The sequence below is a fragment of the Calonectris borealis genome, chromosome Z, assembly GCF_964195595.1.
Source record: "Calonectris borealis chromosome Z, bCalBor7.hap1.2, whole genome shotgun sequence".
Lineage (NCBI taxonomy): Eukaryota > Metazoa > Chordata > Aves > Procellariiformes > Procellariidae > Calonectris > Calonectris borealis.
In genome coordinates this window covers 32,929,644-32,951,398 of record NC_134352.1, presented here as the reverse complement: position 1 = coordinate 32,951,398, position 21,755 = coordinate 32,929,644, and the positions used below count along the sequence as shown (strand labels likewise).

Below are 21,755 nucleotides of genomic sequence, written 5' to 3'. Positions count from 1 at the left end.
CGAGCTAGGTGTGTCATCATACTAAATGCTTTGCTATCCATTTCCAGTAGAATTACAGTCTGATCCAAAGCCCACAGAAAGAAAAGGCTAGCATTGATTCCAATTTTGTAGTCAAGAGAAGTGGCACCTTAATCAGCAGATGTGCTCCAGAGACTTTCAGTAGGAGTGTTCATTTTTCCTGTATGAACAGGGAAGCATGAGTACAGGTCTGGAAGAGAGAATTGCATTACAGTTCTTTTTCTGCAGTAGTTCCAGGTTGAAGTTCTCCAGAAGGTTAAAAGCAAATCACATACCATGATCTGCAAAATAAACATATCTGACCTCGAAGTTACCCTGAACTGGTGAATGTGGGATCCTGAATGCACACTCCTACTCCGCACTGCACCCCCTTTTTGGTTACTTTTCACAATAGAACTGCCAGAAAATGTTCTGCCATTTACTTGATGTGTCATTTACTTTGCTTGCTATTTCCTCTTGCCTGCCTTGTGTTGTTCAGTGTCCTGGGAGAAAAGAGAAAAGCAGTATGGGAAAACTAACCATCAGAAATACGATTATTCTGTCTTTTGTCCATTCCGTATTTCCTCTCTACTGCTTACAGTTCTAGATCTCTCCTGTCTGTTGGACTGTGGTTCATTTCTTTGAACAGCAAGTGAAGCACCAAGTAGTGATTGGACCTCACTGAAGTCACTGGCAGAAGTTCCTACTGACTGCAGTGAAGCCATGCTGTTTCATCCAGTTAGTCCAATGCATCCTGTTTTCAATGTGCTGAGGTCACTGGAACCACCCCAGCAGTGTATGTAGCCTCAGTAATTGTGTTTTAATTTCTCATGCTGCTTAAATTTCCCTGAGGGACTTGGTATTTCCATGAGATTTTTTCACACTCAAATGGTAAACTCTTGTTCTTCAACCCTGACATTACCCGAAAGATGAAATGAATTCAAGATCCTGTGAATGTGAGCGGTGAGATTAGAAGAGTTGGGTTTCTTTAGGTGGAAAAGGCAGCACTGAGGAGAGGGACCTGAGTGTGTTTTTTTCAGTGTGTAAAGGCTGTTGCAGAGGAGAAGGGTGTGAATTATTCTTCAGACCTATTGTAGATGGGCTTAAATTTGAAACAAGGGAAGTTTGGGTTAAACATTAAAAAAAGCTTTCTAGCAATAACCCTTTTAAACCAGGGCATAGATTTGCCTGGACGAGCTATGCGAGTGCTTTCACTGAAGGTTTTTGTGAACTGGTTATTCTGTCCAGATTGGGTTAGGAAGAGTGGATCCAGCCTTAGAGGTAGAGAGATGGATTAGCTGACCTCTTAACATCCCTTCACTCCCATTGTCTATAATATTATGGACCAGGTTTTGTAGATGTTTCTTATACTTTGGCTTTTCCACCGATCATAGTCAGTTTTAAGCTGAAGAAGAAAAATTAATTTGATTTCAAAGGCGCCAGAGCTAAATATGTTTTGTTTGCCTGATGTCTACATGGAAATGTAGTGAACATTATTGTTCTCTATTGTTTGTAATATTATGTCTACTTCTGGTTGAAGGTGATGGGAATAATAAAATTATCACCTTAAAATAGTCTGAATGGTGATCTAGAATTAACATGTGAAATACCAAAGTGCTCTTACAAAATTGCAAAACCCAAATGGCTGCATTTGAGCCAGCTGTATCCTGAAAGCTTTCTCTCAGCAGGACAGTGTAGTTTTCAGGAGAATCACTTGGTTTTTGTCTAGTTGATGATGCAGTTTTCTTTGCAGAGAAGTTTAGATATGGACACAGTATATTCTTTTTTGTTTTTCTGGACCTCACTTAAAAATCCTCTCCTTCCAGCCAAACCAAAATAGGTCTTTGAGACAGTGATGGTAGGAAAGGACCTGTGCAAAATCCTTTCTGTGTTTCCTGCAGCAAACTGTGACGCTGAGACTGAGTGGTTATAAAGACGTTTGTGTTGAAGCTCACCTTTTTCTAGGTCAAACCCAGAAATCTCTCCCGTTATAATTAACTCTTCGTCTCCCAAGTTCTAGGATGTTTCCTGTTTGCAACTTCATGATTGATTTTAGAGAGGGGTCAGGTGGTAATCACCTGGCTCTCCTTTCTTCTCTTCTCCCTTTGGGAAAGATGCCAAAACTTCTCTCTACTGGTTTCTCAAGTCAATTTCCTCATACAGATGCTATCAGTTCCACAAATTCATATAATTATATGTTACAAATCTGTTTTTTTTTAAATGCCAATTTTTAAATGGATAAACCCAGCCTTTTGCCATGTCATGTAAGCTTTCTATTTTAACTAATGCAGAGACAAAGCAGACTTTTAAAAATGAAGGGCTTGATCCTGTCTTTCCAGCTTAGTGACTTCAAAGTTTTCCAGGACAGATTTTTGTTACTGAGAGAACCGGATGGTGGTTTTCTCCCAGATGACAAAACTGGGACTTTCTTGTATATGGTCTTTTTGGGGAGAGGCAAAAATATATTTCTTCACCAAAATGGCAACATCTGCATTTTTGCATGTGTTTCAAATCTGTGTGTTTAAGAATAAGAGGCAAACTCTTTCTGGTTGTCAGTGATCATGCATTTGAGAAGGAAAACATTGCTGTTTCAATGCTGTGTCTTCAAGTGATAGAGCAAGCAGATTCTGGCTTTGGTGTGCTGGTTCTCAGGGGCAGCCAGTGCTCTAGTTATGGCTCTGTCTGCAGGTCCTTTTCCAAAAAGACAAGCTAAGGGAGGTGGAACTGAAGCTCCTTGATTTGGGAAATCCTGCAAATACCACATGCCGTAAGCAGGGTCTTGGAGAACCTCTACAGGTGGTAGCCTTTTCCTGTGACTAGTACTCTGCAGAGCAGAGACTCTAGTAGGTCCCACTTTCTGTGGATGGACAAGACTGTTCACAGCCATCAGCCCCTTTCAGTCATCAGAGAGGAGTCACCAGAGGAATGACTTCCAGACCCAGAGCCAGGAATTATCTCCCTCTGCTGATCAAAGATAGAAAATCTCTTAAGACTTCTGCAAATCTAAGTGGACCCTCATGATGATGTTTTGCTCCTGAAATGTGTGTTGGAACCAACATGGGGTTTTTTCCCCAAAGGGACAAGGATTCTGCTATTTCCTGTACTAAATGGAAAGGAGAGGCACCGAGCCTGCCCTTGACAAGGACCTGAGCTCTGCCTGTGTGACACTAGGTCCATGACTCTGAACATACCTGCACAGAAACACCACCTGCTGACTCTTCCTTCTGCATCACTGGAGGTCTTCACGCTGGGGATGTTACAGGACTTGAATCATCTGTGAGAGGCATCTGAGGATGAGGAAGTGGTTGCACCCCCACAGGCTAGGGTTTCAAACAGAGATCAGTTTTCAGGTGTATGTGTCCAGAGGCCAGCTGAATTTTCTGCAGCTCTTCCTTCTTGCAACCGTACCCTAAAGGCTGGTGAGGAGTAAGGTCAAATTGTTAAATCCTTGATAAAGCCTGTCTGGGACTTATCTATCCAGCCAGCTTTGGAGGGTATGTAAGCAAAGGCTAATACCTGAGCTGTCTTACTACTTTGAAACTCCTCCCAATCATCCTGCTTTCTTCTTACGCTTGACCACTCAAACACCACGGAGTATTTGAAGAATTGGGTCCCAGATCCCCTGGTTTTATTTCCACTGGTGTTTCATATTCAAGATAAGAGGGAGACAGAGGCTCCTTTTAGTTATATTCTGTCGGCTGTTCATCCATTTCTTGTTCTGTGTAATGAGCCCCCCTTGCCTCTCTGGCTCCCTTCATTGCATCTTACAGACTGGCTCGTGCATCTTGGCCTCATGCATCTTGTCAGAGCACTCAGCTCTCACAAGTGCCTGAGGCTTCTGAATCTCAAGGACGTCCCATTTTCAGTGACAGATTAAAGGATCAATTAAAGGTTTGTTCAATGCTACCAGTAGTCATGACAGCAGATGCCATTTTGTCCTTGTCTGCCCTGTCTGCATTTGTCTTTTGAAGAATTTCTGTTTAATAGCTGCCCCAGAGATGCTGTGAGTTTGAGGCTACTGCCCCCACCACTACTGGTGTCCAGGATCCCCAGGATTGCTCATCACAACACCGGTGGCTGCTTGGATGAGGGCACTGGTACATTCCCACAGGACAGTTGATCAGTATAAGGTAATTCGCTCCCATAGCTCCAGAGCAGATCGCTTATTCAAAAAAAATGCTAAGCCATTTACTGCAGTAGGTCTCTGCTGACAAGGAGAAATCCCCTGTGTCCTTGGCTGAGATCCCAGAATTCACAAGGCACTTCTATGTGACAAATCAGCCTGCGTGCTTGTGCCCTGTGAGAGATTTTAGTCTGTATTAGGTACCACAGACTTGTGTTGAAAGAATTTGCTCCTGGAATGGACACGTATCTAAGAAACACGTGTCACACAATGGTCCAGGCTTGCCAGCAGCTAGTAAGTGCGGTGGACACAGGAAGGGTGGGGACAAACAAAACTGTCAGAAATTCCTACGCTTTTTCAATTGGGAGAGGGCTTCAACCAAAGCATGCATGCATTGAGCAACAAAAAGTTTTTTGCCAATCTCTCTGTTTTGCAGTGGGAAAACAGGTTTCAATAGGCTGACGGATGCAAGGATTGCTCTGCCTTGCAGGAATCAGGTCTTCAGGTAAAAGATTTGTTCCTCTTAATCAGGAGACCTTGCAAGACAACACCATGATGGTATGGTGCACCACCTTGGCTGTATCTCTACAACTAAATCAAATGTCTGGCACTTTTGTGTGACTCTTGGGCAGAATGTCGATGTCTAGCATCCGTATCCATACTGTTGAAAAGTCTTACCCTCCAAAAGAAGATGCTTGCCTCTATACTGCCTGTTGGGGTGGTACTTGACTGTGCTGATTCCTAAACAGTGTCTGGAAATTGTTTGGGAGTGTGCTGGGCTGAGACCACGCCAAGCACAAAGTAATATGAGGTGATCAAAGTAAAATGCCTGGGAACATTCCCTGGCACTGCTGAGTTTACTAATATAGCCTCCGTGTCTCTGGATTTGGTTTCCTTGTTCTCAAACCAGTCTATTATCCTTGTATCTCCTCAGACTAAGTTATTCCCCAGAAGACCATTTCAGCAGAGATCAGGATAACACAGATTTGTTGCTCTAGCCTGCAGTTCTTGGAGGACATTTCTTTGGATGGTCGTTCCCATAAGCAGACATGGTTGCAGTGTGCCCCAAAAGGAGCTTTTGGACCGACATGTGCCTTGCTAATCCTCATCTGATACACGCCTTTGAACGTATGCATGTGATTGGAAGGTCTGCCTGAGCTTGCTCTCTCTGCTGGTCATCTGGGTCCAGTGAGATGCAGCAGCTTGAAGTCGTCCCCCCCCCATTAGCCATCATTACACTCAAGTGATAATGATTTTTTTTATATCAGGTGCTGGTCTTAGGAGAAGCATTGCTAGCATGACTTTCCAATAACAGCCTTCATCCTCCCTGACACACCTTTCCCAGTCACTTGGAGGGGACTATGTGGGGACTTCAAAGGACACAGGGCTGCTCTGTAATCTGACACTGACTGTGGTTCCTCCAGATACACCATCCACCCAGATTCAGTGCCCTACTGTTCTCTGAAAACCATCGTCCTACTCTTGTGATGGACCCCCTTTGTTTTCTAGGTTGCCTGGTCCTTTTTGCTTTTGGCTGTGACAAGCAAAAAGGCATTTATTAGTCAGGCAGTGCTTGTGACTTGCTGAAATGGGTTGCATTGTTGTCCCCCAAGAGCTGTGTTGAATACATTGCCCTAATAAGTAACATTTTGAGCAGCATTTTGTTTCTAAAATACAGATAACATAATTCACCTAGTGTAGTTTTCATTTTTAAATTACTACTATTATGCTAGTCTGCAGAGGAGAATAAAGAAAAGGAAGTAGAGTCTGTGTTTCATATGCTAAGTTTAAGGGGTAAGCCACAGTGATCTGTAGTAATCTAATTCTTTTCATCTGCTTGTGAACTCATGAAGAAATTGGAGATTTTTCAGGAAAGCCCAGCAGGCAAATATTTCCCATTTTAGCACTCAAATAAGCGGAATTAAAAATAGGTGAAGTTGGAGGAAACAGAACATTCTTGAAATCCTGCCTTTTGAGGCTGTAAGAGGGAAACTTGGGTTTTTTGAAAATCTGGCTCCTATGTCCTTTGCTGGTGAAGTAGGTGAACTGAAGCTTTGCTATAATCCGACTATGTTTTGGTATATGTCTAGGTTTCTCTCTAAATAGGGCCTCCTATAAAGAGAGATGTATATTTTGACAAGGAGCATGCAAGAATTACTGAAATGAAACTTTGCTGGTCAGTCCCTCGTTCATGCTTGGTTTTCACTGCTTTTTAAGGGATGAAGAAGAGAAAAAAAAGTCTCACTCAGATGGTACAGATGAAAAGGATAATGGGAGCCAGACGAAGGCTGTCAGTCGAATTGGCAACTCAAATAACCCATTCCTGGACATCCCTCATGACCCCAATGCTGCTGTGTATAAAACTGGATTTCTGGCTCGGAAAAGCCATGCGGATATGGATGGAAAGAAAAGTGAGTATCTTTCACTCTTAATGTCTCATTTTCTTGTTATCTCTGCACAATGCCACTTACGATGAGCCCATGTGCTTCTCAAGGCAAATAGTGCTGCTTCATTAGGGGAAATTGCAGCAATAACAAACAACGCAGCAATTGGATTATCACACTCTCACTATTAGGCCAGGATTTACAACGTTCAGTCCCATTTGCAGCAGTTCTAATGTATGAGCATAATGAGTAATGTGATACAGCAAAGCAATGTGAATCTTTTGTGCTAAAAGAAAATGAATCTCATGGTTTACAGAAGAGAAAACAATTTCAAGTGAATTACAGTAGCTGTTCCGTAGTAGTTTGGTAATTCTCCTTTTCCTTATGTGACACCAGATTGTTTCAAATCTCCCCTCCCCTTTGCGTCTGTCTTTAAAGAAAGGCTGTTCTTTATCTCTACTTGGAAGATGCAAAGTTCCGTTCCCTACTTTCCCAGCCTTGGCTCGCATACCCAATGAAGTTCAGCAGCTTTTGGTAACAGCCAGATTTATGCCATGCAGTCCTTCCCTGCCCCTTCTTTGTAATAATCCTGCTGTGTCTCTTACCTTAATTATCCTGTTTCCTCCTTGTCCTACTTCCGTTTGTGGTGCACTCGTTATGGAAGGCTTCTGATTCGCCTGTGCGTGTTTTGTTGTTTGGACATCTTCATTTGTTTGTTTTCTATTGATGTTCTTGGAAACAGCAGAGGCTACTCAGAGCATCTGTATTTTCCCCGATCATTGCTGATCATCACCTATTCATCGTTCACGCTATTGGGCTGAATCCTGAAGGCAAAGTCTGACTTTGTGATGGGTTTCCAGTAACTGCAACTCCCTCCTAGCTGGACTAAGCTCTTTGGTGTTCGCATGTTTTGCTAGTATCTTTTAGAAGGTACAATTGGAGGTCGGTGTGTTCAAGCTGGTGGCTGACAGCTGGACAATTAAATCCAAACAGAGATGTCGAAATCAAACTGACCTCATTCTTTGGGATGACTGGATGCTCTGAATAGGTTCCTCTTTAATAAACTTCTGTTTATTTAACCTTAATAAATAATTGTATCTGGTTGCCTTTATTAAATTATTTCTTTAATTACAAGTAATCAGAATTGCTCATTATTCAGCACACCGGATGTTGGCATTTTGGGGATAATCCTTTTATGAATAATGTAATTAGGGCCATGTTTTCAGAAGTTTCTGTCTCTCGTTGTCACGCAGCTCTTAAAGTTACCTTCTGACTTTCCAGTTGCAAATAAAATGAAACTCATTTTTTTAAAGTTAGTTAGACCTTTTCGTATTTCATTTCCTAATGGAGTTGTTGCAGGGCAGAGATCAGCTTGTGCGGGATTGCTAATGAAGTGATGTGCTAGCATGCTATATGTATTTTCTCAGGAAAGGAGTACTGAGGGCTAAAGCACTTAGGCAGTCTAGAGGGGAAAGACGTAACAGGGTCCAATGGCTGGAAGCTGAACTGAACAAATGCCAATTAGAAGTCAGGCCCGTTGTGTGAGATGAGAATGATTAACCTCTGGAGCAAGGGAATAATAACCTCTTCGCCATCACTTGCTGCCTTTACATCAGAATGGGATGCCTTTCTGAGGGTGATGCTTTAGTCGTGGACGGGTTATTAATTTCAGTATAGAGGCAAGTGGATGCTGGTCAATGGTGCATGTTTGGTGGAGAGTCAGCTTAGATGCGGCATCTGGTCTCTGGCACTGTGACTGTACAGCCTGTGCCTTGTTTCCCTCTATTGCAGCTGAATTTCAAACTGGAGCCTTCATGCTGAATCCCCTTTTTTTTCATTTTCTTCCTTCCCCCCCACTGCTTGTTTCTAAGAATTTGTGGGCTGGACATGTTGTCTCTGTTACATTCTTCAATCTCTAACTGACTTTATGTTTCTTGAGAGGTGATTTTTTTTTTCCCCTTAGGATTTTGTCTGGCTCCCGTCTCCTTTCTCTTCTTTGGCTTCCCCTACGGCTGCAGGAAGCGGGGAAAGGACCAAGAAGCCATCTGACTACTCAGTGCCAGCTCGGGTGTGCAGCAGTGGCAAGGGGGAAGGATGCTCTTGAGAAGCACTGCTTCCAGAGCAGTGTCCCATTGGTCCTGAGCAGTGCCTGCCTGCCTGCTGTGGCATGGAGAGAAGGGATGTTTTCTTCTGAAAACTCTGCCGTGGTGCAGAGCTCAGACCTAGCTGTGTAGGGGCAGTGTCCACCTACCTGCAAGAACACAAAGACTGGGTCTCTCTGGCCTGCGTTCTGCATTGCTGCTGTTCCCTTCTGATCCAGTCCAGGGCTGTCGTCAGGGTTGTTTTATTACTCTCTCACACAGCAGGTGTGTGCAGGCACTGTGCTGAGTTGCATTGTCCTTTGAAAAGGAGAGTACAAAGGAGGTTTAACACAGGACTAATGTAGCTTTCCTGTTGCCTAGACAAAGTGTAAAAATGGATCTGAGTTAAATGGGTTTTCATTTGTTTTCTTTGCAGCTCCCCGGGGAAAGCGAGGCTGGAAAACCTTTTATGCTGTGCTGAAGGGAACGGTCCTGTACTTGCAGAAGGTAGGGGAAATCACTGCCTTTTGGAAACCAATTAAAGAGGGATAAAGCAGCAGGCATCCTCTCTGCTCTCACAAGCCCACCTCCAGACTCCTTTCCTTCTGACACACAGTGTACCTGCTCTCTCTGCCCCTTACCCTGTTTACACACACATTCAGGCATGAATCCTTTCATTGACACCCTCCCCCTTTTCACACTTTCAAGTTCAGTTCCATTGTCCCCATCCACATGTGCACCCTATCAATTCCAGTTTATACCATTGCTGTCACTCGTGGCTGAAAAAATAGCCAGCTTCACCAGCAAAGACAGCATCATCTCTCTGTGTCTTGCACGCACTCCTCTAGGCTTCTTTTAACATTGCATTTCATATGTATGACTTCCCCTCCTGTAAGGCTGTCCTCCTTTCCCATCTTTTCATAGTATACTTTTCTGCAATGCTTGCAAGACCAGCTGCAAAACAATTGAACGGCAGCTTGGCCTTGGTAGGAATCTGCAGCTTATGCTCCATAGTAAAATTGAAGGATAAAAGGATACTTTTTCTTTTCCCCCAAAACAAGATGAGACACTGGTTTCTAACAAACTTTGCTCCCTGACAGCAAGAAGTCTAAAAAAAAAGTCAGCTGAAACCCTTCAAGTCTGTTGGCACAAGCTTAAATATATTATAGTACAATTTAAACTATTCTCTTGGAACGTGAAATGCAACATATAAGTGAGAACTGTCAAAATCAAATAAGTGGTGGCAGCTAAGTAGATTGTTAAGGCTTTTTGCCCCCCAGCATAGGTGAAATATTAATGAAATACGTGGTGTTTGTCCAGACTGCCCTATATTGTAGAAGTATGCTCCTTTGAAAGCCTTTTTACATTTCCACTGTGTTTTGCAACTATCAGGAGCGCAAGTTCAAGTGCATACTGCTGTTTCCTCCTCCCCTGCTGTGACTTTCTGAAGTTGTTGGTTTCATTGGAGCCAACCTGGATAGTCTCTGAGAAAAGAGGGTGAGGTTTGGATCAAATTCTTACAGCATGAGGTTTACAAAGTGGATGCTTTGGGTGCAGTACCTTTTTGAGAGGGCTGAAATCCTGAAACAGACAAAACAATTTGCAGTCAGGAGGGAAGATTTGGGCTGGAAGTTGGATGTGACATGCTCAAAGCCAGTGCAAAGGACTAGAACCAAGTCTGCTGCATCGCAGCTGAGCCTTCCCTCTGGTCCTCTTGTTGGCAGCAGGTTCAGATTTTACTAAGGTGGCCTTCATGGCAGGTTTGTACTTGCCCGTTCCTGGGTGATGTTACCTGCTTTGATTCCTGAAATAAGTGATCTTTAGTGTTCACCTGAAAAAACTTCATGGTTCCCTAAGAAGTAAGAAGGCTCCTTGTCCATAACACATTAATTAATTTTTTATTTGATCTTCGGCGGGGGGGGGCGGTAATAAGCTTTCAAGGGGAAGAAGTGGAGCTGCCGTCTATTTTAGAGTCTTAATTAGATACTTTTACGAGTATCACTGGCGTATTAGTTTAAAACGCTTTCTGTTTGACAAAATATAGAGATGCTGATGCAGCATGCAAATTTTCTAGAGAATGTTGCTCTCCCCACTCTCACCCTCCATCCTTTGGAGAGCAAGAGAGTAATTTCACATCTGACTGCATCTTTGCAGAATGAAACGCATTGCTGAAGTTCTTGTTCTTATTTGTTTGTTATTCGTGTGTCTTGCACTTGTGACAGCGCTTGAATTCAGTGGTTACAGGGTGGTTCCTCTGCAAAGCTGCACTCTCCCACTTGGTCCTGAAGGCACTTGCACTGAAGCCATCTTAGCACAGTGACAAGCAAGACTTTTGCTCTAGCGCCGTAAAAGGTTGACAGAGGGTCCTGATGGGAAGTGACTCATTCCCGGAGTGATGGGGCAGCTGTGAGCCTCCCCAGCTTGCCTCCGGCCCCTGCTCAGCCACAGTGCCTCATGCTGCAGCTGTGAAACATCCTCTGATTTCTCTTCAGCTCCAGAAGGTCCAGCAGGGCTTTGCTTCAGCCCTGAAATAAACTTTGCTCTGTTAGGGACGTGGTATCACAGAAGTTGAAGGTGCCAGGGTTTTAAAATACATAGCTAGACCAAACTGTTACAGTAAAAGTTGCTGAGCTGTTGTTTGCTTTTGCAATATACCAGGACGCTGAAGTTATCCTAATTTCAGAAAGTTCAGGAGCATTTTAGAACAGCTTCATTTCTTTGTAGAAATGCATAGCTCTGGCAGTAGTCATGGGCAGAGGATTTCCTTGGCTCTGTTTGCCTTCTCTCCTGATTATGGAGTGCTAATGGGCAGGGTTCATCACATATGCATGCACACATTTTCCCTCTTTCTCTCATTAGCTGTATATTATCTATGTATCTGTGGAGGTAACGTTTGTGATGATGGTTTCATTGCACTGAGCGCTATTCAAGCAGGAGAGAGAGAAATCTCACTGTTCTAGGTGCTGTATACACACAAACACATGTACAAACCTCTGTACTATTGCTTTCTATGTTTATCTGTAACTCAGCTGTTCCCTGAAGACACTACTGTAATAGAAATATTAATTGTTTGTAGTAGCTGTGATTCCCTCAATGGGCAGTGTGATCTCAATTCTGTTTGCGTACCAGTCCAGTTCTCCTTATTTTGATGTCAAAAGTCCGGGTATGAGAGTGGTTTGTAAATGGTGGTCACTTGAGATGTACTGGGGAGTTTATCTGGGTAGTCTTGTCTCTGTGCCCACGTTTTGTTGTTTTTTTTTTTCCATTGGAACTGCTCCAGTGCTAATTCCTGTGCTGCATATTTATTTTTAAATGAGTGATTTAAGAGAGATGGTTTCTGAATTAGTGAGCACAGAGGCCACCGGAGGGGCTCAGTGGAAGCGTTCACAATTAGCCAACTAAACATGCCTGCGCAATATTATATAAAATGAGAGGTTTGACATGTTTGGGATGTTGTCCCTGTCTCTGGGCATCCTCAGGCCAAGGTTAATTTCCTGCCCTCTGTTCATAGCAAGAGCAAACTGCAAAGTAGGAGCTTGACAGAATGACTGTTCACCAGACTGACATAGGATGTGATGTGTGTTCAGAAGAGAGGTTTATAAGGAGAGGATGTAAGGCTGACCTCGCTTCCTTGCTGGAAATTGCTTCTGGGCAAGCAGTGTGGGACATGGACCTTTGTGTTTTGTTTGGACTCTTCTGTGAGGTTTGCAAGATCTTCGCTCTTTGATATGGCACTTTACAATCTTGCGGGCTTTCAGGTATTTTTATATAACTTTTCTCAAATGTGTTTCCTCTATTAAAATAAAAAAAAAAAAAAAAGAGAAAGGCCAGAATGATGTAAAGTGTTTGGTGATGAGGCTTTCTGAAAGAGAATTTTGCAGCTGTCACATGCAACTGAGTGGAGATATCCACCCACAGTCCATTGACTGATGAAAAGCCAAATGCCATTCTCTGGTCTATCAAAAATGGATTTAGAAACATGCTGACTCTGGGTCAGCAGGATGTGGGAAAGTCATTCTCCAGGAGTCTGAGAAAGATGAATTCAGCATGTCATTGTGTTTAGCACTCACATCAGCCTTCAGTTGAAAGAGAGGTCACAGTTCCTTTCTGGCTCCTTATATGTTTCTTGCCGCTATCTTGGTCTAACTTTAGAGAGCTGCTTTCCATTTCAGCTCAACCTCCACGCTGACGCCAGCGCAGCAGAGCACGTGCTCTCCTTGATGGCATAGGAGATACGGATGTTCCTGCTCTCCTAGCATTCCCTGCCAGTTGAAAACAGTTGGAGGCCTTAGAGGAGGAATTTTGACAGCACATTCACGTCCTTCCAGCTTTCTCTGAGGCTGGCAGTTATGTGGAGACATTTCCGGAATGCTGATCCCCAGCTGTCAAGGTAGATTGCAGCCAGCTGATCCGGTGGGATTAGCAAGGATTATCGTGAATGCTCTCTATCAGAGCGCGTTCTCAGCCAGGACTGCTTTTGGGACTGCCCAAATGTGGAGTTCTTCTGGAACAGGTCTAGACACTGGAGCGGGTTGTGGACATTGGATGCGTCTCACAGAGGAAGCTGGGAGGCAACAGACAAGGCGATAGCTGACGCTGTCTCTGGGCAGTAACTTGAGGAAAGCCAGAATACCATGTCTACGTTCATTTTCCTGGCCCTGAAGTTTTCCCAGTCTCCCTGGGCAGCGGAGCCAGTCATTTCCCCCCAAACTACCACCAAATAAATCACCTTTTGAACCCATGAAGGAAGGGTCTTGACCTGGGGGCTTGCTTCCTCTGTCTTCAAGATAGGGCTGGGCCAGATGTTGGACAGCCTCCTCCAGTTCTTGTCCTTTGGATAGTGACTTTCCCAAATCTTCCTTGAAGAAGGTTTAGAGAGTGCCCTAAGTGGGAGTAGGCAAAGTCCATCATGATATGGAGATCCTTCCAAAGCTTGCTGCGACTCAAGTTATGAGAGAGGAAGGACATTTGGCTTCCCTCACTACCAGACCTTGAAAACCCTTTATGTCACAGATGTTTAAGTTGAAGGCTACCTTTGGTCATCTGTGCAGCAGTGCTCTGCCTTTCTGTTAGGCTTGCCAGATCTGTGGTGGGTTGTGCCCTTGTCTGGCCCCAAGTGGAGGTGGTGCTCCGACAGTATTGCTGGTTAGCTGCATCTCCTCTGTTGAAGTGTCTGAGCAGCAGCAAGTTCTGGGCCTGCACTAGCTGGACCTCTGTGAGGAAGGATGAGACATGGCAGAGGAGCGGGACACTTTGTCCTCCCTTCTGGGAGGTGGTCACCACAGCTGGTGCCTCCCCATCCATTGAAACTCATCCTGGAGAGCCCCGACCAAACCCAGCCTGGCCGAGAACACAGATGCCTTCGGCAGAGCAGTAGTTGCCTCTGGTTGCAACCCTGGTCTGTGTGCTGCCAGATAAGCCCTGTAAACCAATTCATGCACGTTAACCAGCTCTTCTCCAGGGTTGGTGCCTCTCTGGGTGTTTAAGCTAATGCTGTCCCTGCACATGCTCTGCGTCCTGCACTCTGTTGCCTGCTAAACCCCATCTCGTAACTCTTGTGTTCAAGTGGAGGGACCAGTAGTTATCACGCCTGCAGGGAATTGTTCCTGTTTTGCAGCCGTCACACCCCCTCCCTCCCTTGGTGGGTGTTTCAGATGAGACTGATTTCTGTGACGTACTAAGGGGGAGAAATGGAGTCAATTGCAGACTGCTTTGGCCTCTCCTTCAGAAACTTTGCGTGTGCAGCATTGTGACTTTTCCTTGAAAAAGCTCCTGGTTTTCCCAAGCCGTTTATAGTCAGGTGGGCTTTAAACTGAACTTGTGGCTACACCGTGATTGTGCCCTCATCCAGCTTCTATCACTCAGGAGATCAAAGACTGCTCCCAGGCTGACGCTTGCAACACAGAGGAGTTTGACTCCCTGCTCTTGTCATTTGGTGTTAGGAGTGGTACTGTTGTTGTGTCAAAAACCTGGACGGTGTTAGGAGTGGTACTGTTGTCGTGTCAAAAACCCGCACGGTGCTGTGCTTGCCATTTGCAGACCCTGAGCAGCGAGATTTTTAAAGGAGGTTGCTATATTTGTTTTGTGGAGACTGATAAGGAGGCTTCTCCGCTGTGTGAGGGCCTGCCTAGGCGGACGTACAACGGTAATTGTTTGAGAAAAATAAAAATCGAGCAGTGGAGGCTGAGAACCCAAGCAGCAACGAGCAGCTGAGCAGTGGAGGTGGGGAGCTGGCCATGAAGGATTCCTGAGCTGAAGACAAATAGTTCACAGCTGTTGTGATAGTCAAATGCTCTCTGTTTACCCCTCTTCCTGTGAAGCAGGTAGTGGAACTACTTCTCTCCCTTACAAAGAGATCAAAAAAGAGAAAGAGAAAGGAAAATATGTTAAAGGTAGTGGAAACCTCAAGTGCTGAAGTCAGGTTGCATTCAGTTCATGTACTTTAATACTATTCATGCCTATGGAAGAAGGTTTTTCCCTAGGTTAAGGAAAAAGGAGTAGCACATGGAGAAATAAGATGCCATTTTTCCCCTACTAACTCCTGCAGGATGAATATAAACCAGAAAAGGCTTTGTCGGAGGAAGATCTGAAGAATGCAGTTAGTGTACATCATGCGCTGGCATCCAAGGCAACAGACTATGAGAAGAAACCCAATGTCCTCAAGCTTAAAACAGCAGATTGGAGGGTCCTGCTTTTCCAAGCCCAGTAAGTGCTTTCTTCTCATTTATGCCAATTGTTGAGGAAAGAAAGCAATGCTGAAGGAGGGGTAAATCCATGGCTGGACAGGTTAAAGCAGAGGCTTAAGAGGTTCAATCTGTTTATTTGATCGGAAATAAGATTAAGTAGTGATTTGATTAGAATGCACAAGTAATTCATGAGAAACAAACATCAGGTTCTAAGAGGCTTTTTAATCTAGCTGAGAAAAGCATAACAAGATGCAGCAGCTGGAAGCTGAAGCTGCAGGAAATTCAATTTGGAAACAAAGCACAAACTTTTAACAGTCATGGTGATTAATCATTGAAACAAATGACCGAAGGCAGTCTTGGATTGTCTGTCTTCTGATGTCAGCAGGTCCTAGCCGGATGTGTTTCTAGAAGATATGCTGTGGTCAGAAACTCAGTTACTATTTAATACAAGAATAATTTGATTAAGGTCTTCAGGCTGTGATATCCAGACAGAACAGATGACCTGCCTTTTGCTTCTGACATTAAAAACCTGTGCATCAGTCTGGTGCATGAGCCCTTTTCTACTGAGATCCATATGAAACCTCCTAGAGATATGTGGTGTCCAGCACAGCCGAGACCTTAGGACGTACGTCTGAATCATGGCATTGGTTGGCTCTGTCGCCTGTGTCATTTGGATTGGATTAGGACAAGATGCGTGCTAGGGTGAGTTTCGGACCTAATCAGAAGCCAGCCTGTGACTGAGATACCTGACACTAACCGCTTCCAAAGATAGACCAGAAGACTGAGCAGATTCTAAGACTTGTCCAGTTCTGGTTATTCTCACTTTTAAAGGTGTGAGAAAGAGGTAGAGGAGGCTGAGTTAACAGGTGCTTATGTGTTTCTTCCCCAGGAGCCAAGAAGAAATGCAGACCTGGATCAACAAGATTAACTGTGTGGCCGCCGTCTTCTCTGCACCGCCATTTCCAGCGGCAATTGGCTCTCAGAAGAAGTTCAGTCGCCCACTCCTGCCAGCCACCACAACAAAGCTATCTCAGGTGAGCTGTTTTTATATAGAGGGTAGGTGATGGTGATTTCTCTGGCTGGCTGGAGACTGGACTGTGGTCCTTGGCTTTGTTTTGTGGCTGCTGCCACTAGCATTCCTAAGAGAAGGAGGCTTGCACGGTAAATCTCTGCTTGTTTCCTGGTGCAAGATTTGAAGTGGGGGGAGAGAAGGATCACGCTTGAATATAATTGTTTTGTATTGAAGAAAAGAAACAATCACCGGTGTTCCTAGTACTAGCTATAGAATTTTCATCCCGTGGTTATGGCTCTGCAGAGGACATTTCAAATACTGTCTGACTGGTGGTTTTTTGAATTTGAGTGTTTATTGCCACTCATTTCAGAAGAAATGGACATACTCCTGGTCTTTGCATTGTTGGGGTGATAAAAGGTGAAAGCTGATGCATCAGGCGAGCATAAATTATATTTGTCCTACGATACTTTTCCAGACTCCAACCCTTACCAGGTCAGGGATTTCCTGTTTAATGTATATTTATGAACTTTTACATGAACGTCTTTGGTCTCCCCTTGTGATCACATAAGCTTTTAGCTTCTACAACATCCTGTGGCAGGGAGTTTCACAGCTCTACTACTTCTTGCGTGAAAAAAGACCTACTTCTGCTTGTTTCAGGCTGGCTGTGTCTGATGCTTGGGCCCACAGCTCCCATAGTACTTTGCATGCCTGCAATTCCTCCTGCACTGGCGGGAACATGATACTGATTGCGTTGATCAGAGTGGCAGAGGATAGATCCCAATGCTAGGTGTATACTTTGAGGGACCTCCTGTAGCTTTTGAAGTCATCTGCCCATGCTGGATTGCTTCTTAAATGCATTTTTTTGTCACCTTCATAGCTTAGCAACACTCCTTAGAAACCACTGTCTCATAATCTGCATTTCTCTAAGGGTGGTATTTTTATGTCGTACCTGCTTTTTCCCTCTCCATGGCAGTAGCTTTTCTTCTTACAATGTGATGACCGACTTTCCATATTCTATTCTGGGTTAAAGTTTAAAACACATCTCAAATAGAATAATACTAACTTGTCTCGTCCTTGCGGTTTTACCTTTTGCTCGTGCATACCTTTTTTAAAATACTGTATGGGGCTTCAATAATTTACCCCCAGTCACCAAAAAAAAGCTTTTTTACTCATCATTGTTGCGTGATTGTTCCGTTTAGCACATTGTTTCCTAGTCTCATTGTTTCTGTTTAATCTGGAAAGGAAAAAAAAAAAACCACAGCCCTATGGTTTGTGTCTCGAAGAAAGGGATACACAAAAAGTGGAATAAGATAAGCTGTTTTAGCTAAAGGCAGAAGAATGTTAAGTGTTCAAAGCAGATAAATTCAAAGGCAAGCAGAAACATGTCTGCTTTTATCTGTCAGTGTGGAAAAGCTGCCAGCAGGCTGCTTCTCATTTGGCAGACAAAAAAATATGAATTGTCAAATCCCTGTGGTTACTGTTTAGGATTTTGTGGGCTGAATCATGACGGACAGTATTTCCTCAAAGGGTCCGTTCCTGGTCAAGCAGAAGTCGGGATGCAGTGAGAACCTAACATGGGTGAGGGAGAGAGGTTGGACATGACAGGTTGTGCAAGATCATTGTACCAAGTTTGCTTTCAAAAGCAGATCAGTGTCTGATCTTGGTTAGTCCAAGCAAGGAGGGATGCGACAAAGCTATATATAAAGGAACAACCAGTCTAGAAAAGATCTACTAGTGGTTTTTTTTAACTTTTTTCTGAGAATGTGCATGCATACACAAAAGCTCCAAAGGGCTGCTGCCCTGGAAATTACAAGTGCCAAATTAATAGCTACTCAAAGACCTCCTGTCATCAGGCTGTAGAACTCACTGCAACAGGATGTCCCTGGCACCAGGGATTCAGCACAACGTAAAGAGTGATTGGGCACTAATAGAGACCAAGCAGAATCCGGGTAGTTATTATCAGCAGCAAGCATTTTTGGCAGCCAATAGCGAGTGGTTTGAGCCCTACCACGTATAGGCGGAGGCAAACTATCCCACATGTTTCTTTCTTCAGTTCTCTTGCAGAAGAGTTGAGACACAAGATTGGCTGGGGCTCAGCTATCATCCTCTGTAGAAGTTTTCCCCTTTCCTGCTCTTTTCTGCAGCTCCAGCTTGGTGATCTGAGGGGCTCAGTGCCTGGTGTGACTCACGGTGGAGCGCAGGCATGTCCGAGCTAGGCTCGAAGCTGCAAGCTGCGCAGCCGCACCACTGGGGGACAGCTACTGGCAGCTATCCCCTCCTCTGAGGCTAGGTGCATATGCGGGAGCTGAGCTGGGTACTACCTGCTGTTACGACTCTGGCTAAGTCACTGAGATCATATCTATATTTTGGACTTACCTAATTCAAACACAATTTCAGATCCAAGCCTAGAAATGGCCAGAAGGCCATGCTGCAGGAGCTGGAAACCTTCTGAGCTGAGGGAGGGTTAGCTGACAGATGGACTGGAGGAAGTGCGTGGGCCTGGGATTATGATAAAGGAAATTGCCTAGAAAGGGGGAGTAGCAGCTCCTCACTTTCTCCAACTGCACAGTGGGATAAAAGCTGATAGCAGCTTAGCAAAACGAGATACCTTTTGGGGATCAGCCCTTCCTCTTCTGGATGCATTATATTGTTCTGAACAAATGGAAACTGCAGGCCAGAGAGCATTTGGTGGTGCAGAACTGTAAGGAAGGGGCCTGACTCCATGTCCTTTCTGTCCTGGAAGGAACTACTTTTACATTGCAAAGACTTGAGGAAGGGTCTTCACCTGTCTCATTCTGCCCTTGGTCTGATGCATACACAACAGCCTTAATTAATTTGCCAAAAAAATGTATTAAGCAGAAGTGTGATGTTGTCAGTAATGCTCTGCAGCAAACTGCTTCCGTTGCTCTCAGCAAGGCGAGGGATGACAGGTTTACTGTCCTTCCCGGTGGCATCTGCTAGCTGCTGAGTTTTTCTGCAAACTTGGCCACTTTGCTTGGGTGCCTTTGAGAGAGCTGCTGGGGACAGAGCTCTGGGATAACAGACATTATCAATCTAATTAAAATTGGTTAAAGGAAAGAAGGAGAGAAAGAAAAAGAAACTATTTGGTGTCGTTGTACAGGGATCTCTCTATTTCCATTTGCTTATCGAATGTTTTAGATTCTGTCACTTAAGTGCCTAATGTGTTTCTGAAGGATGAACAGCTGAAGTCCCATGAAGCTAAGCTGAAGCAGATCTCCACTGAGCTTGCCGAACATCGCTCCTATCCTCCTGACAAGAAGCTGAAGGGCAAGGAAGTAGATGATTACAAGCTGAAGGACCACTATCTGGAGTTTGAGGTATGTACGGGAAACATTATTACTTTTACTTTTTGGGTGTGGATGGGGCAGCTGGTCTTACATTTGGGGTACAGTCCTAAAGTTCTGCATTTTTCACCTTACTTCACCAGCGAGTATGTTCTTGTTAGACAGGTATGTCACAGCAATCCCAGAAGCTGCAAAGTGGCTCCTCTTTCTGGTAAGGACTTCCTGTGTCCTTAGCCATGAATTTAGCTCCTCATCTGTAAAATGGAGGATAAAAATGTGACCCTCTGACCTTGCATGATGTATCTATTTGAAGAGACGATAAAGTCTTCAGGCAGAAACTGTTTCATATTGTAAGACTATGTGTTGCCTGGCGTGTTGGCACCTCAATCTTTATGGAATGACTGCATTCTGCAGTAATGCAGATCATGGTAATTGTCTTCCATTGGTATGTTCTGAAGGAACTCTCTTCCAAAATTATTGTCATAGGCATGCCTCCTCAGAGCCATTTGTGTTGTGAACCAGTGAGGTGGATGTCAGGATGACCAGGAAAAGGGTAGAATCAAAGATTACAGGATTGAGTGATGCAAATTAGGCATCTGCATTAGGAGATTGTTCTGAGTATCTCACAGCAGCTTTTATCCATCATGGTGTCTGCCACATTGTAAGGCTATCTGGGAGGGTGTCGGCAACCCAGCCATTTTTCATGGCTGCACCTTTGAGATTCTTCCCCCAAAATTGCAAGTCAATGTTGCCTTGGGTCTGAAAGGATCCTGCTCTAGATAGGCACTGCCTGGCAAGGAAAATCCATAGTCTGAAGAAGAGAAAGAGTAGATAAGACAAAAGTCAGAGACACCACCAGAGGAGATGCTGGAGGCAATACAAGCCTCCAGAATTGAAGTAAGCCTCCTGCCATGTGTTATATGAGTTTCTTTTGGAGGAGCTCTTTTTACTCCTGGGCTCGACTGGTTGTGTAGTTTTGCTTTTGCAGAAGGTTGTAACCACTGTGCTGGGTTTGACTTTGCCGTAGCTCTGGGCTGCATTGCATATGGTGAGCCTGAGATGCTCTGCATAGATGTTTTGCTACTGTTTTGTGTAGGGAACACAGTTGGCGAATTTGTTCTTCCACATCCCAAATACCTGAAATGGTCTGACCAACAATCAAATGAGGAAGTGTTTGACAGGGCTGGCAAGCAAAGGGTACACAATGATGTGAGCAGGAGGGACTACATAATCAATAAAACAAGACTGAAGTGAGATGATGGGATAGCTCACATGACTGGAGTGCTGCTGTGAATGGATACAGGCTTTTTAGAAAAGACAGACAGGATGGCAAGGAGGGGGAGTCACCCTTTGTGTGAGTGAGTAGCAGGCACACATCAAGCTTTGCCTAAGGAAGCGTGATGGGCCAGCTGAGAGCTTGTGGGTCAGAAATAGCAGGCACACCAAGATGGGTTGGCTGTCTGCTAGGTCTTTTTCAAAAAACTGGAACAAACCTTGTATTTGCAGGCCTTGGTCCTCATGGGGAACTTTAACCACCCCTATATCTGCTGGAGGGACAACACAGCAGGGCGCAAGCAATCCAGGATGTTTCTGGAGTGCATTGACAACAACTAACACAGGTGACCGAGGAGCAGACAAGGAGAGGCGCTTTGCTGGACCTCTCACTTATAAACTAGGAAGAACTGGTTGGGGATATGAAGGTTAGGGGCAACCATGGCAGCAGTGACCATGAGATGTTGGACTTCATGATCTTGAAAGGAGGGCTCGGAGTAAAAAATAGGATCACAATGCTGGACTTCAGGAGAGCTGACTTTGGCCTGTTCAGGGAACTGCTTGGAAGAATCCCATTAGATATGGCCTAGGGGGGAAGAGAGCGTTGGGAAGCTGGTCACTTTTCAAGGATCACCTCCTTTAAGCCCAGGAATGGTTCACTCTGACAAGCAAGAAACCAGGCAAAGATGGCTGAAGGCCTTCATGGATGAACAAGTTGCTCCTGGCAAAACTCTACCGTAAAAAGGAAATGTGCAGGAGATGGAAGCACTGGCAGGTGACACAGGAGGAATAGAGATACTGTCCAACCATGTAGGATTGCATTTAGGAAAGCCAAAGCCCATGTGAAGTTGAATCTGGCAAAAGATCTGAAGGGCAAGAAGAAAGGTTTCTACAG

The 21,755-nt window shown here is 44.5% G+C and overlaps 1 protein-coding gene across 2 annotated transcripts in view; it reads left to right on the top strand.

Moving 5' to 3' along the window:
- PSD3 (pleckstrin and Sec7 domain containing 3) overlaps positions 1-21,755 on the top strand; it is a 112,597-nt gene that overhangs the window by 77,090 nt on the left and 13,752 nt on the right. For both annotated transcript variants that reach the window (XM_075137846.1, XM_075137847.1), the window contains 5 exons: positions 6,338-6,531; positions 9,022-9,092; positions 15,133-15,290; positions 16,161-16,305; positions 19,478-19,621. In XM_075137846.1, coding sequence (XP_074993947.1) covers positions 6,338-6,531; positions 9,022-9,092; positions 15,133-15,290; positions 16,161-16,305; positions 19,478-19,621 — 712 coding nt within the window. The remainder of the gene's footprint in view (positions 1-6,337; positions 6,532-9,021; positions 9,093-15,132; positions 15,291-16,160; positions 16,306-19,477; positions 19,622-21,755) is intronic.